Source organism: Charadrius vociferus, unplaced genomic scaffold, assembly GCF_000708025.1.
Source record: "Charadrius vociferus isolate BGI_N301 unplaced genomic scaffold, ASM70802v2 scaffold108, whole genome shotgun sequence".
In the NCBI taxonomy this organism is placed as follows: domain Eukaryota; kingdom Metazoa; phylum Chordata; class Aves; order Charadriiformes; family Charadriidae; genus Charadrius; species Charadrius vociferus.
In genome coordinates, this window is record NW_009649770.1 from 712,581 (window position 1) to 726,931 (window position 14,351).

Consider the following 14,351-nt stretch of genomic DNA (forward strand, 5'->3'; position numbering starts at 1 on the left):
CGTGGGATTGCTTTTGCACAAGGACCTGGATGCACTTGGTAGGTGATGAAAGAAGATGGGGATGTCCTATGTGTACCTCATGGGGATTTGATTTTGGGTGAGAACAGCCAATGGATAGAATTTTATGATGTTAAAAGGTAAAACTTTGCTACTGTATGTTATCATGATTGCTATCAATGGTACTACAGAAGAATCACCCAAATCAATGACAGATGGACTTTGATGAGACTGAGTAAAGTGCAGTAACGATGTAATAAGAATTGACTTCATCAGCTGGCGCCCAGAAACTTCCTCGAGATCAACATCTTCAACCTGCGGACCATGGGCATGGACTGCATCAGGTACACCAGCCTCAGCAGCTGGCGTCCAGCAACTTCCTTGAGATTGACATCTTCAACCTGTGGACCGTGGGCATGAACTGCATCAGGCACACCAGCCACAAGCTTCAAATACAGAACGTACCAGTCCAGCACTACACACCATCTCATGTGCCCTGAGAGACTGTTCTTGCAGATGGAGCCTACCATCATGGACTAAGTGAGCCCAATGGACATTTTGGAGGGATGGCCCACAGACTATGGGAACTGTAAGATCTGGGCATCACACAGATGGTACGGAATAAGGGGTGGATAATGTCCTGGTTCCGGCAGGGATGGGGTTAATTTCCCCAGGAGCCGGCAGGGGGCAGGTATTCCATCCCACCTGACCCATGCCCGGGCTATAAGAGGCGCTAGCCCGGTGGGGAGAGCAGTCACCACTTGGGGGTGGGCTGCCGTGGCGGGGGGCTGGTCGGTGCGCTTTACGGCAGTATTGTAATTGTGTTTTCATCTTCCCTTTTGCTGTTCTGTTGAACTGCGTTATTTTAACCCACGAGTTTTGCCCTGTCGATTCCTTTTTCCACAGCTGTGGGAGCTGCGTGAGCGACTGTGTGGTTCTTTGTTGCTGGCTGAGGCCAAACCACGACAAAACTGTATTGTAAAATGATGTTTTATTAGGTTAGTACTCCTAAAAACATCTGCAAAGTCCTTTTGGAAAATACGTGGCTTCTTTTCTACGTCCTACTTCTATTAGCTGTCACTGAGTCTCGGGAGGCTCCATTAAATGCAGCAAGAAGCTAGACTTTTATTAGATTTTTATTCAGATGTCTAAATTTAGGTACCATGAATATCCTCCTCATCCCTCCAGGCCCAGTACGGGAAGGTCGGAGCTGCCTGGGAGAGTCACAGCTCAATTCTGGGGTGAGCCTCAGGAAGTTCCAGCTCTGGGTTTGACCTGTAAAACTCTGTCTTCATCACTAGTGGAAAAAGCTACGTAACTAAATTAATAACAGTAATTCTCACTCAGCAGGTCTTAAGAACAAATGATGTATTTTAGTTGTAAAAATGATGTTTTTAACAACAAAAAAAAAAAGCCCATGACCCTATTTTACATTTCTGTTCCTGCTTCTCTTTTCTGGCTGTCATGGAGATGAGAATGCAGTGTGGGAGCATGGGCGCTTCTCATTTGATTTGGACCCATGTTCACGACCATTTTTGTTTAAAAGTCAGTCTTTTACAGCGGCCTTCTCTCCTCATTGGCCTTCAGTGGCTCCTCATGCTGCTATTGCCACTTCTTTGTGTGAGCCGACCTCCGTGTTTGACAAGAGACATGACTGTGGCACGGCACTCTCGATGCAAGGGTCGCTGGCGGTGTGTAGAGTTCTGCGAGTGCCGTGTCCGCCGCAGGCAGGAGCACGGCAGGCTCTGAGTGCCCGCAGAGCACCCGCCTCCACCTACAGACCTCTGGCACAGGCTCAGCCACAACACGGCACCCGCTTGCTGTCGCAAATTTTTTTTTTCCCAAGATTTTTAGCAGAGGTAATGTTACATCATAAAAAGTGTAACACTCTTTGGTTGTGGACCTCTACCAGCAAAAGTTGTCTTTTCTTAGCCATTCTGACAGTAAAATAAATAGTAGAATACTCTTTCTTCTATGAAGATATTTGCATGTATCTCCCATCACACAATGCCTACCACATCTTTCCTCTGGCTTTGGACAGCACAGGGTTACTGGTGCTTTTTAAGGCTTCAATTTATTTTATGGTATAATGGTATGTCCCGAACAATTCACTTCAGCTGCCCCAATTCCACAAAAGAACAGGAGGACCTATCTACAAAGTAGTTACTATTTTGCTTAGCTAATGTGTTTTGCAGCACTGCACTTGCTACAGGAATTCCTTTTCAGCAAAACCTGTGAATAAAGCAGTGTCAGGGGTTAATGGTAAGAATGGATTGGGGTGGGGAAGCATTTTTTTGTTGTTTTCTGTTTGTTTGTTTTTTTTTTAAACTATGACAACCAAGGTGCCACCATAATCACTTCTTGTGCAAGATAATCTGTTTAGTTCATACAGCAACAAATATTTTAATCACCAATGAAGTATTTTTTACAGACTACAAGGTGTGTGTTATACCAAAATGCAATATGTCTTCCTAGATTTCACCCAGTGGATGGATAAATTAAATGAATGCCATTTCAAAACGAGGCAAAATATCATAAGATGACGCTGAAAATCTAAATCAAACAGTGGTGGATGAAAATAGTAATTGTGCTGAATTTAGGACAATGGAATTTGATCCCAAGGTAATTTTAGTTACCGATATTTTCACACTATCAGATACAAATCACACTCATTTCAAATTGCGAAGTAGCTTCAGTAGAACCTGTGATGTGTTACACATACATTCAGGTCCCAACGTACTAACGAAACTTGCTATGATTTTCTTTGAAGGAAATGCACACTTTTCTTGAAATTCAAATTACTGCTAAAATTAAGATGGCTCCTTTTTAAAAATGATATCACTGCTCTAATTATTGTATACTGCATATCCAATTCTGAAAAAAGCTTTTCCTGAAGACACATTAATTACCTTTCTTTTTAGAAATTGCCAGCAGCTAGTTCAAGTACTGTGTGATCTTACTAAGTGAAAAATTATTACTAATTAAGAAGAGGTTACAAGTTTTACCCAATTCTAACATATGTGATCAAAACTACTTTATTGTTTCTCTTTCTCAGCTTTACACATTCCCTAAAATTTCTTAGTCTTTCAGGAGGTAGTAATTTTAAAAAACAGCAAGATATTTGTTTTAAAGACTAAAGACTGTTTGCATGATAAAAGTTAAATGGGAAAAAAGAGGTTTAATTAGATCCATTCTTGGTGCTAATTCATAATGTGCCCATGGGCTCAGTCGGCAGTTCATTTTGAAAGTAGCCCTGAAGGGAAGAGATGCTGAGCAGTTCTGGTTCCCGATTCTGCAACTAACCTGCCAGTGATCCCTGTAGGTGCCTGCATTTTTCTTTACATGAAATTAGAATGAATACATCTTCATACAGTACTAGTTCAACAGAAAGAGTACTATGGCTGCGCTGAAATTGAATATTTAGGCAAAATTCACGCCCCTGCCCTCGTAACTCATTGTGGCTTCTCATTTAAAAGCCTTCATTCAGGGAGGAGCAGTACCAAAGAACTGGGACCAGCCAACCCGTTTCATAGCACAAACAGGAAAATGGCCCAGCCTTGATGGGAGGATTCAGCAAGTGGCTAGTAAGAAGAAGTCTGACTTTTTTCCCAAATCAACTTCCAAACTGTACTGTTATTTATAAGAAACATAATGAAGCCTCACCTGTTACATAGTTCTTTAGATCCAGTTCATTGCTGAGAGGATTGTTACTCTTGAACATGTACAGATTGAAAGGAGCGGGTTCTTTACCAATGTTTTTCCACATGGTGTAATCAGGAGATGTCCAGCGTCCAGCCAGGACATCGTAGTCCCTTTGGGTAAAATGGACAAGTTTGGTTAAAGGATCATACAGCCCTCCGTGGAACCCAATAACCAGCTGAAAATCAGGGTTAGAGTCGTAATAAATCTCCCCATATGCTGTGTACTGAAGCTGTTTGATCATGAGGCCGTTGATGCTGAACACAGCTAATGGAGTGCCTGTGTTATCAGAGGCGACGTAATATTCTTCCCCGCTGCTACTCTCCATTGCAAAGAGGTGGCCTTGCAGATCGTAGTACAAAGAGGTAATTTCTGAATTGGAATGGTTGTAGACGTGAGTTACCCGTGTTGGATTGTGAAGATCAGCATAAAAGTACTGTAGATGATGCCCCAGGTTAGTCTTACAGGAAGCCCTTCGGCCAAGTCCATCATAACGGTACTGAACACTCCACCCGTTTGCTTTGTTGTAAGCTCTTGTTAAGAGTCCTTTGGAGTTGTACTCAAATACATCTGAGCCTCGCTGACACAGGAATCCATCATCATCAATTTTGTAGGGTACATCACCTAAGCGCGTAATCCTGTCTCTTAGGTCATAGCGCAGAGGCATCAATCGGACACTGTTTCCAGGATTCAAGAGATGAAGGTTCCCATTCAGATCATAACTGTAACGCCAGGTTGGCCTATCATTTACTGCTACGCTTTGCAGTTGCCCATCTCCATCGTAATCATAGGTATATTTGGTTGTGTTGGCATACGGACCAAGTTTCAGTTCTCTTTTAGTTACCCTTCCCATGCTGTCATATTGAACGGTCATCCAGTACATCAGGGATCTGAACATTTCATATTGAACTTCTTTAATGCGTCCATGGGTATCAAAGTGCTTACTTAGTGTCATAACCGCTGTAGTAATAATTTGATTTATATCATAATAAATAACTCCAAATTTGCCAAAATGCTCTACTTTGCCAGAAATCTCATCGTAACGGTAAAGATCAACTGGAAGAGGCGTCTCACTTATTATGGGTTTGATGCTTGCAATGCGAAAGCTATTATCATGATACGTATAGTCGAACCTTGCATTGACCATACCTTCTTCAGAGAATCTGTAGATTTGTTTGTCAACGAGAGGACCAATTTTACGATAGCGGATCGTACAAGAAAATCCTCCACTTTGCAAATTCACCATTTTAAGGACACCTGTAGTTTCATCGTACCCAAAAGTAACTGCAGTGCTGTCATAAACAATTTCAGATAATTTGGATAGCTTTCCATACTTGTAGAAGACTTGTCGGCCAGTACCTAAAAATGATGTTTTCAAAATCCTCCCGTCGTCACTGTAATCAAAAATCACCGATGCATTGCTCTCAGGAGGATTATAAGTATTTCTAATGTAGCCAATAGAGGTGTGAGTTGACATGCTGTGCCGAGCAACGCTCGGCATAGTAACAGCATGAAGTCGGTCTGAAGAATCATACTCGAAAATGTACTGTCGTTGACTCTGAAGCAGTAGTACCATCGACTATGGGGAAAAAATTAACACACAGTTACTATCTTTCAGCACGTGACCTCTGCGAGTGTATTAAGGAAAAGAAAAGTTTACTGAAGAGGCACTAATGTTAAATGAATAAAGGGAGACATAGATACATCAGTTAGGGGCACGAAGCTGCTCAAGAATATTGTCAGATTGCCAATGAGAGGATGTGCTACTTGGAAATCAATATGCTGACACTCCAGAGGAAGTGTAGGTTAGCAACCTATTTGCTACCCTCCCTTTAGTAAGACTTCTTTTTTTTTTTTTTAGGGATTCTGAGGAGTTAGATAAATGACTTGATTTATCTTTCGGCTAGCAGTTGTAATTCACAACTATCACTGTGAAACATGACAGAAACTAAGCAGAGAACATCACCTCTGGTTTGCTTAAAACAACAGATTCAAAGAAGAGAAAGGGAAAATAGTATGCAGTTTTGAAGTATTTAAGACACTCTCGTGATTGAAGTATCTTAATTAGGCTAAGTGAAAATGCATTACCATGTTTTCATTTAATAAATAATGATTAGAGATGAATTACCTGTTTCTACTTGAACCTTTTGTCAGGCTTAGTCATGTATTTTTGGTCTTAATTAAGCACAATTCATTGTGTTAGTTTATGCCATTATATGGCAGCCTAATCGCTTTCAGGAAAATATCAAAAGACACAAACCACAAAAAAGTATTCCCATTAAAAAAGAGCCAACTTCAGTTAACTAATTGAAAAATAAGGAATGTTGAGACCAGGTACAAAGGGATTCTTAATAGCTGGAATATGCCAAATTTTAGATAATTTGTGTGTGTGTGTATGTAACGTAGAGAGCTTAAAGTGAAACCAAATAGTCCTTTGTCTCTTTGTCGCTAATGACGGAAGGTAGAACATCATCACCTACTTTTTCTAGGTAGGTGTAGCTCCAAACTTTCCCATCTGCAAACATGCGCGATACGATCCTGCCTTGCTTATCGATATCTGTCCTCTCACTCATGGCCCCCCGCTGCAGCCCAGCCAGGCGCCCGTTGAAGAAATAAGACACGTTGACAGCAGCCAGGCCACTGCTCGGCAGCCAAAGGAAAGGCCGTCCTAATTGATCGTAAATTATCCTCAGTGTAAATTTCCGGTGATCATCATAGATTTTTTCTGTGCGTATGTTTCGGTCGTAATCGATGGACAGCAAATTCCTTCCGTGCACCTATTGAATGAAAGAAGGCTGCACTCAGTCAGCAGTGGGCACCACACCTCTGTGGATTTCCAGCGTGAAAACAGCATGCACAAAGGACCACTCAGTTTCCCCACATTTTTGAAAAGTGTAGGACGTCTTCCTATTAACTGGCTTTCGCTTACTGCTTCTCAGTATATTCAAACATGTCACTTGGAGTATTTTACTGGGATATTTCCCATATCCCTGCAATACGGGAGCTGTAATCTTACAGAGAAAGGCTCCCCTTATTGTCATGTCTTAAAGTGCAGAGTGTTAGTTCTTAGCAGAGAAGCAAATAATTTTGCATGTAAGTAATTTTTCTACTTCTGCCATTAGTAGTTCTTACCCTTTTTCCTTACAATGACTCCAAGAACAAGAGAATAAATTATAATTTTGTGTCTCCGTTGAGGTTAAACCATTTAGGTTCTGTAGCTGCAACACCCTGTTTAAGAATTCATTAATTTAACGTTTTTCTTCATTTACTTTCCAAATCTTCAATAGATCCCTCAGCAACCTGATCACTTGGGATGGGTTTAATTCCTTCTGATTAAAAAACCTGATCATAAAGTCTGGGAAAGATGGACTTCTAGTTTTGAGGGGAAAAAAAAAAAGTGCTAAATAATTAGGTTAAATATTTTTCTGTTTTTTTTTCCCATTTTTTTCAGTTACAATTTTCAAATCAAAGTACAGCATGAAATGTTTCAGTCCCCAATTTTTTATTTCTATCTTTTAATAAAAGAGAAAAACAGAAACAAAGGAGTGTAGGGATGCCAAATGGAGAGGCTTCAGTGGGAGTGCTATAATGAGAGATATAGAAATATATTCATTGGAGGCTAAGCCACAGAATTCAGGCTAATGCTGTAATCTGATGAAGCTTCTTAAGTAATTTAATTGTAGGTGCATCATTAATAAAGTAGAAATCTTTAAATTAGATATAATTTGAGAGCAATGACTACTTAAAAAGTATTCATCAGTTTCTGGGAATTTGTTCTTCAGTTTATATTCTACAGTAGCTTTGATTAGGCAACGTTTTCTCTTATCCAAAATTAAACTGCACATCAAACAATATGTAAATTAACCCTGAGCCTTTCTCGAGGACATAAAAGTTATTCTGAGATATTTTCACTGGCAAGGGTAAAACCCAATTCCCATCCCAACCAACTCGGTAGGAATTCAGTTATACAGAAAGCAAATTTAAAATTAATACAATTTTGTGTTTGTAAAGAAATAATTATTTCAAATTATCACTCATTATCCTAATTTTTTCCATTAATAAAATGTAGCTCTTTAACAGTTTGAATTTCCTCAGTGGGCAATTATTAGAAAAAGCTCTTTTCTGTAGGTTTTCCCGAAGGTTATCCCAGCAACAGCTTCTCCTATGATTCAATGAAAAGATAGGGTATTTTTTTTAAAACACCTTGGCAAAATAAATCATATTTTGCTCTCCCGCTGTAATGGAAACAAAGCCAGGGAAGCCAAACTCAGTATCAGTACGTTCTCAACTGGTTACTCTAGTTTTGTAAGTGTAGGATCAACCCTGATGACGGAGACACATCAAAACCCTTTCCTTCACAGAGCTTGTGGGGAGGCAGAAGAGAGCTTTCACTTCTCAAAATCATTTAGCTATAACATTAAAGGATTAGTGTATGACTGAAACATTTCAATGGCTTAAGGACAGGCAGGTTTTCTAAAAAGAAAAAAAAGTCTTTCAGAAAGATTACAACTGGATTTTAGGGGTTTGGGGGTTCGGGGTTTTTTTTGTTTGTTTGTGTTTTTTTTTTTTTTTTAAATTTCTGAAGCTTCATAAAGTAGTTGGTATTTCTGGAGTTTCTTCCTTCCATTACAGTAACTGTAAACTACATGTAAGAAAGTCTGACACCAGGTATCCTGCCTTTTCTCAAAAACATTATAAATGTTATTAGTATTTTTTTCTATAGAAAACTAAAGTATTAGTTTTTGTTTTTTTTTAATGATTACATAGACAAGAGCTATGTACACACACAAACATCCCTTGGAGAATAAAGAAGCACCTACTTGGATAATTCAGTAACTTAATTTTCATTCGTAAAAAATAAGAAAAACCAGAGAGTGTAATTGTAGTGACATATTAATTATATAGCAACCCAAACAGAATGACTAACTCCCACTCTTCCTGGGAAAACTAGTAACACTATTACAAGTATCATGACTGAAGATGACCTAACAAGCCCTTTCTCTTTTGTTCCACTACCGACATGCGTATCTGGTGTTCCCGTGGCTGCTGCTGAACAAGTGGCAGTAGGGACGAGCGCTTTGTGCCTTGGGTAAAGGTCTTGCAGTGAAAATCACTTACGTGATGCTGCACTGTAACAACAACTCTTCAGAAGGGTATCTTATCCAGACTTTATCTGAAACTACCGCAAGATGCTGAATGTGTGGTGCATAAAAGAGTAGTGGACAGTAAGTGGGATAACATAAAGGTGAAGTGCAGGTCTTCCTTTCTTGGGTTAATGAAGCGTGCCCAGGCGTGTTTGCAGAGGCCGACAGTACAGCCGCCATGTGCCTCCAGCAGGGATGAGCAGAGCTGGGGGCACGGGCAGCAGCACTACCTGAAGAATCATTGAATAGTTTGGGTTGGAAGGGACCTTTAAAGGTCATCTAGTCCAGCCCCCCTGCCATGAGCAGGGACATCTTCAACTAGATGAGGTTGCTCAGAGCCCCGGCCAGCCTGACCTTGGATGTCGCCAGGGATGGGGCATCTACCACCTCTCTGGGCAACCTGGGCCAGTGTTTCACCACCCTCATTGTAAAAAAATTCTTCCTTATATCTAGTCTCAGTCTACCCTGTTTTCGGTTAAAACCATTACCCCTTGTCATATCGCAACAGGCCCTGATAAAAGTCTGTCCCCATCTCTCTCATAGCCCCCTGTCAGTACCAAAGAAAAGGGGCACGGGCTCCCGTAAGTACTCGTAGGAGGTGAATCCCGTATGGTAACAATCCCTTTCAGTAATACTCGATTCTGAATTGGGGATTCAGGAGATGGCTCCGCACGCTCTCTCGTTGGTTGTCCCGGCGCTGCATTAGTTCTGCAGCAGTGCGGCCCCGTCTGTACCGCTCCGTGCCACAGCCGTCCCAGCTGCCACAGCTGACCCTGCAGCCACCTGCTCCCCCCAATGATCCAACACACTTGCTCTATTTCATTCACTAAACGATTTATAAAGATGAATTAGAATAAATGAGATGCAAATAAATTCTATGCTTTCTCCCTCATTTTCAAATTTCATTTTCAGTCCACTCAACCTGTTATAATCTCAGTGATTTTCATTTAAAAGAGCTAAATGGATATGTGATTATTGTTACAGGAACTAACACCAGACAATTAAATGTTGAGGTGTTGCTAGATAAAGCAGTGTTTTGATTTGCATAAACATGATGCAAGAAACCCCATCTCAGGCAAGGTTTCAGCTCTAAGACGTGTTTAACTTCAGCTAATTACCACAAGTACCTCTATTAAATTTTTAGTATTGAGAGTTAGGATTACAGCAATTTCATTTCAGGGTCCTATTTATTTTTATTTTGAACACCTAGTCAAAATGCAGAGCTGATCTATTTTCTACTTACAATCAACTTCTGCAGGTCAACACATCAAAAATCAATTACACAGCCATGAAATTTAGTCATTAAGGATTAGCTGCTAATCTCATTCCATTTTTTGTCTAACCTTCCCCCCCTCTTCCCAATAGGCACATTTTGAGCATTTGTGAGAATAAGGAAAGACTTGTTAATTGAACACTGTGAATTAGATGTTAAGCAATAGGAAAATACCAACATTTAACATCCAAGTCTTACTATTTTTTTTGTAAACTAATTTAAGGTACTAATACATAATTGTTTACAGATATTTTATTTAATATATCATCTTGAACACACAGAACTGTATCTCATGTCCAATGATGTCAAAAGAATTATTAAGAGCCAGGACTTGATCGGCGCTGCATTTTTTTTCTGCCCAGTATCTCAAAGCCCTCCCAAACCTGTATGCTGTGAAGCAGGTGGTGAAAGTTGAGATACTTAAGGGGTGAAAAACAGGCCAGCTAAGCACAGAATGGGATTAAACCGTCTGCAGCAGATCTTTAATTTGGCAGGGGACAGATTACATGACCTGAGTGTCTTTCTCATCCTATGCTTATGACTTTGTAATTATGGCAATTATTTTCCAATTGTGCCATTTGGGAAAGGGAATAAACACAATATGCCTGCCTCAATGAATCTGTAGGGGGATTTTACAGAAGCAGAACATAACTGCTCGAGCTGTAATTGTGTTTGCTCCCCAGGACTAACTGTGGTAAGTGTGCCATAGCATTTTTACTAATGGTGAGCGGTCGGATTTTTTTCCCCCCACCTTCAGAAACAGAGTGACTTGCAGCAATATTCTGGGTATTTTTACCAACCCCTTTTGGAATAGTTTTAGTAATGCAACTTCTATAGCTGATTGCAGCAGATGATCCCATGCAGTTAACTGACCTCTCAAATAAAGAAAGATATCAAAGACAATCCCAGAGTTGTACATTTTTAACAAGTAAAAATAGAAAAGACGTCCTTCAAAATGGAAAATTAATTTTCTGCTCACAGAAGAAAAGATCATCATTGTAACGACAAATTCTACTTACCCTGAGCTTCCTTCCAAACACAGTCACTTTGCCTTTAATCTGCTCCTTCCTCAGACGCCATTCAATTGAGTTTAAACCATTTTCCATTGGTAGAGAAATATTACATCGTCCTATGGTGGGAGTCACAGTCCCAGCCAGGACATGAGGTTCGCTGTGAAAGCTAATGCTCATGCCATTGGCATACATCACTCTCAAAGTACCATTATTACAGAGCTGGTAGCTGTTCCTCACTTGATCTACAGCAATAACGAAAAGAAAATAATTCAGCTACTCCAGTCATAAAGAAAACATATAGCTTAATTTGATTGGTTTTTTATTGCACTCCTGTTGATGTTAAATGAAGTCAGCCTGCAATTACCATTTACGTGATACTATGGTGGAAATTACAGATGTTACTGATTCATGTAAAGAACAGTAGTGTAACAGTGAGCCTGCAGAGAGATACTGCATTTATTTTGTTATGTTTTCCCTTTAGTCTTAATTGTGAATCAAAATGCACAGTGATAGGTGTTCAGCCACATAATTGATTTCTAATATGAACAAAAACTCCTGAAAACTGAACTGCTGGATAAACAAACCATTAAACTCCAGGACAAAAAGAATAATAATAATAATAAAAAATAGACTGCTGGACTCTTCATGGGTGGGGAGAAGGAAGCACCTCTTCTTTTTCTCTCCCTTTGTTTAAAAACTGTCTCCAAGCAGAGGCTTTGTACAGAGTTACAGTTTGGCTTTAAATCCTCCAGGTGTGAGGCTCCAGCAATGCAAGCTGGCAGCCACAGCCCTTTGCTTTGGGGTGCCTTCCTGCCACCCCACCAGAAGTGCGCTAGCTTGATGTGCACACCCGCCCTTTTGGCTGGCGGAAAAGAGTCATAAAAATAATCCTGTACTTTTATGACCGTACAGTTCTCCAGCTGTGTGACACAGCCAAGTCCATCCTCAGCCAGGATGGAGCACTACGGTGTACAACTGTCACCAAAGCATCAATATTCGTCTGGCAGAAGGACAGCATCCACATAATTAATCATCTGGTATAGGAGGAGTAAAGTCTTTGTAACCAGACATGCCATGGTATAATAGTCTATAAATACTGACATTGATGTCAGGACGACACTATTGTTCCATGATGATACCCTTATTCCAGTCACATTACATCTTAATTAAAAAAAAAACAACCATCACTCACCAAATTCCTTTCAGTCTACCTTTGATTACTGTCCATTTTAAATTTCATCAGATGCAGTGCCTGGGTGGAGCGGGAAAGCTCTACACAAACATTTAACCACTTTGTTGCTGATCTTTCCTACCCTACGTGGGCTGTAGCGCTAACTGTGGCACAAGATCATCCACTGCCCTGATTTTTCTACATTTTATTTAATGATAGTGTATAAATTTGGAAGATTTCATTTCTAATAGCAGGAGGCTGCCCGAGCCTCTCTCTCCACGAGGATCCCTGCCCAGGCAGGCACCATTCAGCAGTCAGACTGCATCTCTGTGGCACTGCAGTCAGAACCAATTCTGCAGTGAAGTACAGAGAAATATGCGACTGGGTAAAGTGAACCTGACCCAAGAGGTAACGGCAGGACTAACTTACACCAGCAGATAATGACCATACTTATTTGACACACAGCATGATTGTGAAATATCTCTTACCTGTCCTGAAGACCTGTCATTTTAAGAATGAGCTTTATGGGAGTTTTTCTTGCAAACCTTACGCGTTTTTCCCCTGCTCATGAGTGTACTAATGACACGAATCTTTCGCTAATTTCTTTCTCAAGTTGTGTGTGTGGTTAGGAGATGTGCTGAGAAGTGTGCTTTGGTACCTTGAACAACTGTATAGGAAGCCTCCACAGAGGAGAGATTTGTGATGACCGTGACATCGTCATCCCGATTAGAATTCTCAATGTCGATGGTAATAGACTTTTCCATTTCTCGATGAAGGCTAGTTACCACTCCAGTGGGACGTGTTACATTGGTCAGACGCCCTTCATGATCATAGCTAATAGAAAAGTTAGTGAGAGCAAAAAAGCATGAGGATATATGTTCATTTCAATACCCAATGTATTAATAATGCACCACATTTGTGCAAAAAAACCCCCAGAATGAACCAGATTTTCAAGAACATCCTGGCCATACCTATTTCTCTGTTCTTGAAAAAGTCTAAAATGATGAAATAATTTTTAGAGATACTGATCTCAACTACATGAGTGTAAATCCAGGGTAGCATCTTTTAAATTATTAAATTAATTAATTACATTATTACTGATATACAGATTGATATTTGGCTCAAACAATTATAGTTAGTAAATTCATCTGTATTTTGATAGTTGCATCACTCTAAGGAAGTGGACTTATGATGGGTATTACAATATACAATTGCATACACTGCATATTTGCAATTGAATACTTAGTGGAAACTACTAAGTGTGATCTTAAGTGACATCTCAGAGAACAAACTTGCCATGAAAGATTAAAAAAGACATCAGCTTGAGAACACGATAATTTCATTTAGATCTTATCTGTGGTATTGAACTGCATTTTGGGGTCAGTATTTTGGCTCATAAAGATGAATGATGAGAAGTTAAAGCACAGGATAGGTTGGAGTTGCACAAAGTGGCAGCAGTCAGCACTCAGAATATACCTTAGAAGATGAATTAAGTGCTCCAGAGGCATAAAGGTAAAAAAAATAAAAGAAAAAGGGCTCTCCATGAGTTAACTGAGTTAAATTTATTTAGAGGTATAAAGCCTGAGGAAGGGGAAAAGAAGGAATGCTGCCTGAAAGCAAATCATACTGTTTCTCCCTGTCCTTTAGTATGCTGTATTTGCGTGCATACATATGCTAAAGAAGCAATCCCCTGGATCTTAAGGGCAAGAAATGGGGACCTGAAACAAAATCAGTATGCCAGTCTGACACTCTGCTTGCTGCAATTCTCTACTTGTGCAAGAGTCTCACCCAGCCGCTACCAAAGCGCACATACTTCTAAACAGCAGAAAGGCAAGAAAAAATGTCCTGTGTAGATAAAGGGAAAAGTTTAGGTAGAGATTGAAACCAACTGGTCATCCTTCGAACGCAGAAATCCAGGGAGCAGGAAGCCTGGAAGAGAACTGGTAAATCCATTGCACTGCCTGAGAGTAACAGAAGAGAAGAGGAGCACATTTAGTATCACGGAGCTAGCCGAGTTCTTTGTACGTCGTGGTTAGCTGTAAAGATGAAAAGAA

General features: G+C 40.2%; 1 protein-coding gene across 1 annotated transcript in view; it reads right to left on the reverse strand.

The window, feature by feature from the left end:
• The window catches only part of TENM2 (teneurin transmembrane protein 2), a 543,058-nt gene that overhangs the window by 5,320 nt on the left and 523,387 nt on the right, over positions 1 to 14,351 (reverse strand). The window contains exons 26-29 of the mRNA XM_009890877.1: positions 12,956 to 13,131; positions 11,133 to 11,368; positions 6,177 to 6,473; positions 3,661 to 5,275 (exon numbers count right to left, since the gene is read on the reverse strand). Coding sequence (XP_009889179.1) covers positions 3,661 to 5,275; positions 6,177 to 6,473; positions 11,133 to 11,368; positions 12,956 to 13,131 — 2,324 coding nt within the window. The remainder of the gene's footprint in view (positions 1 to 3,660; positions 5,276 to 6,176; positions 6,474 to 11,132; positions 11,369 to 12,955; positions 13,132 to 14,351) is intronic.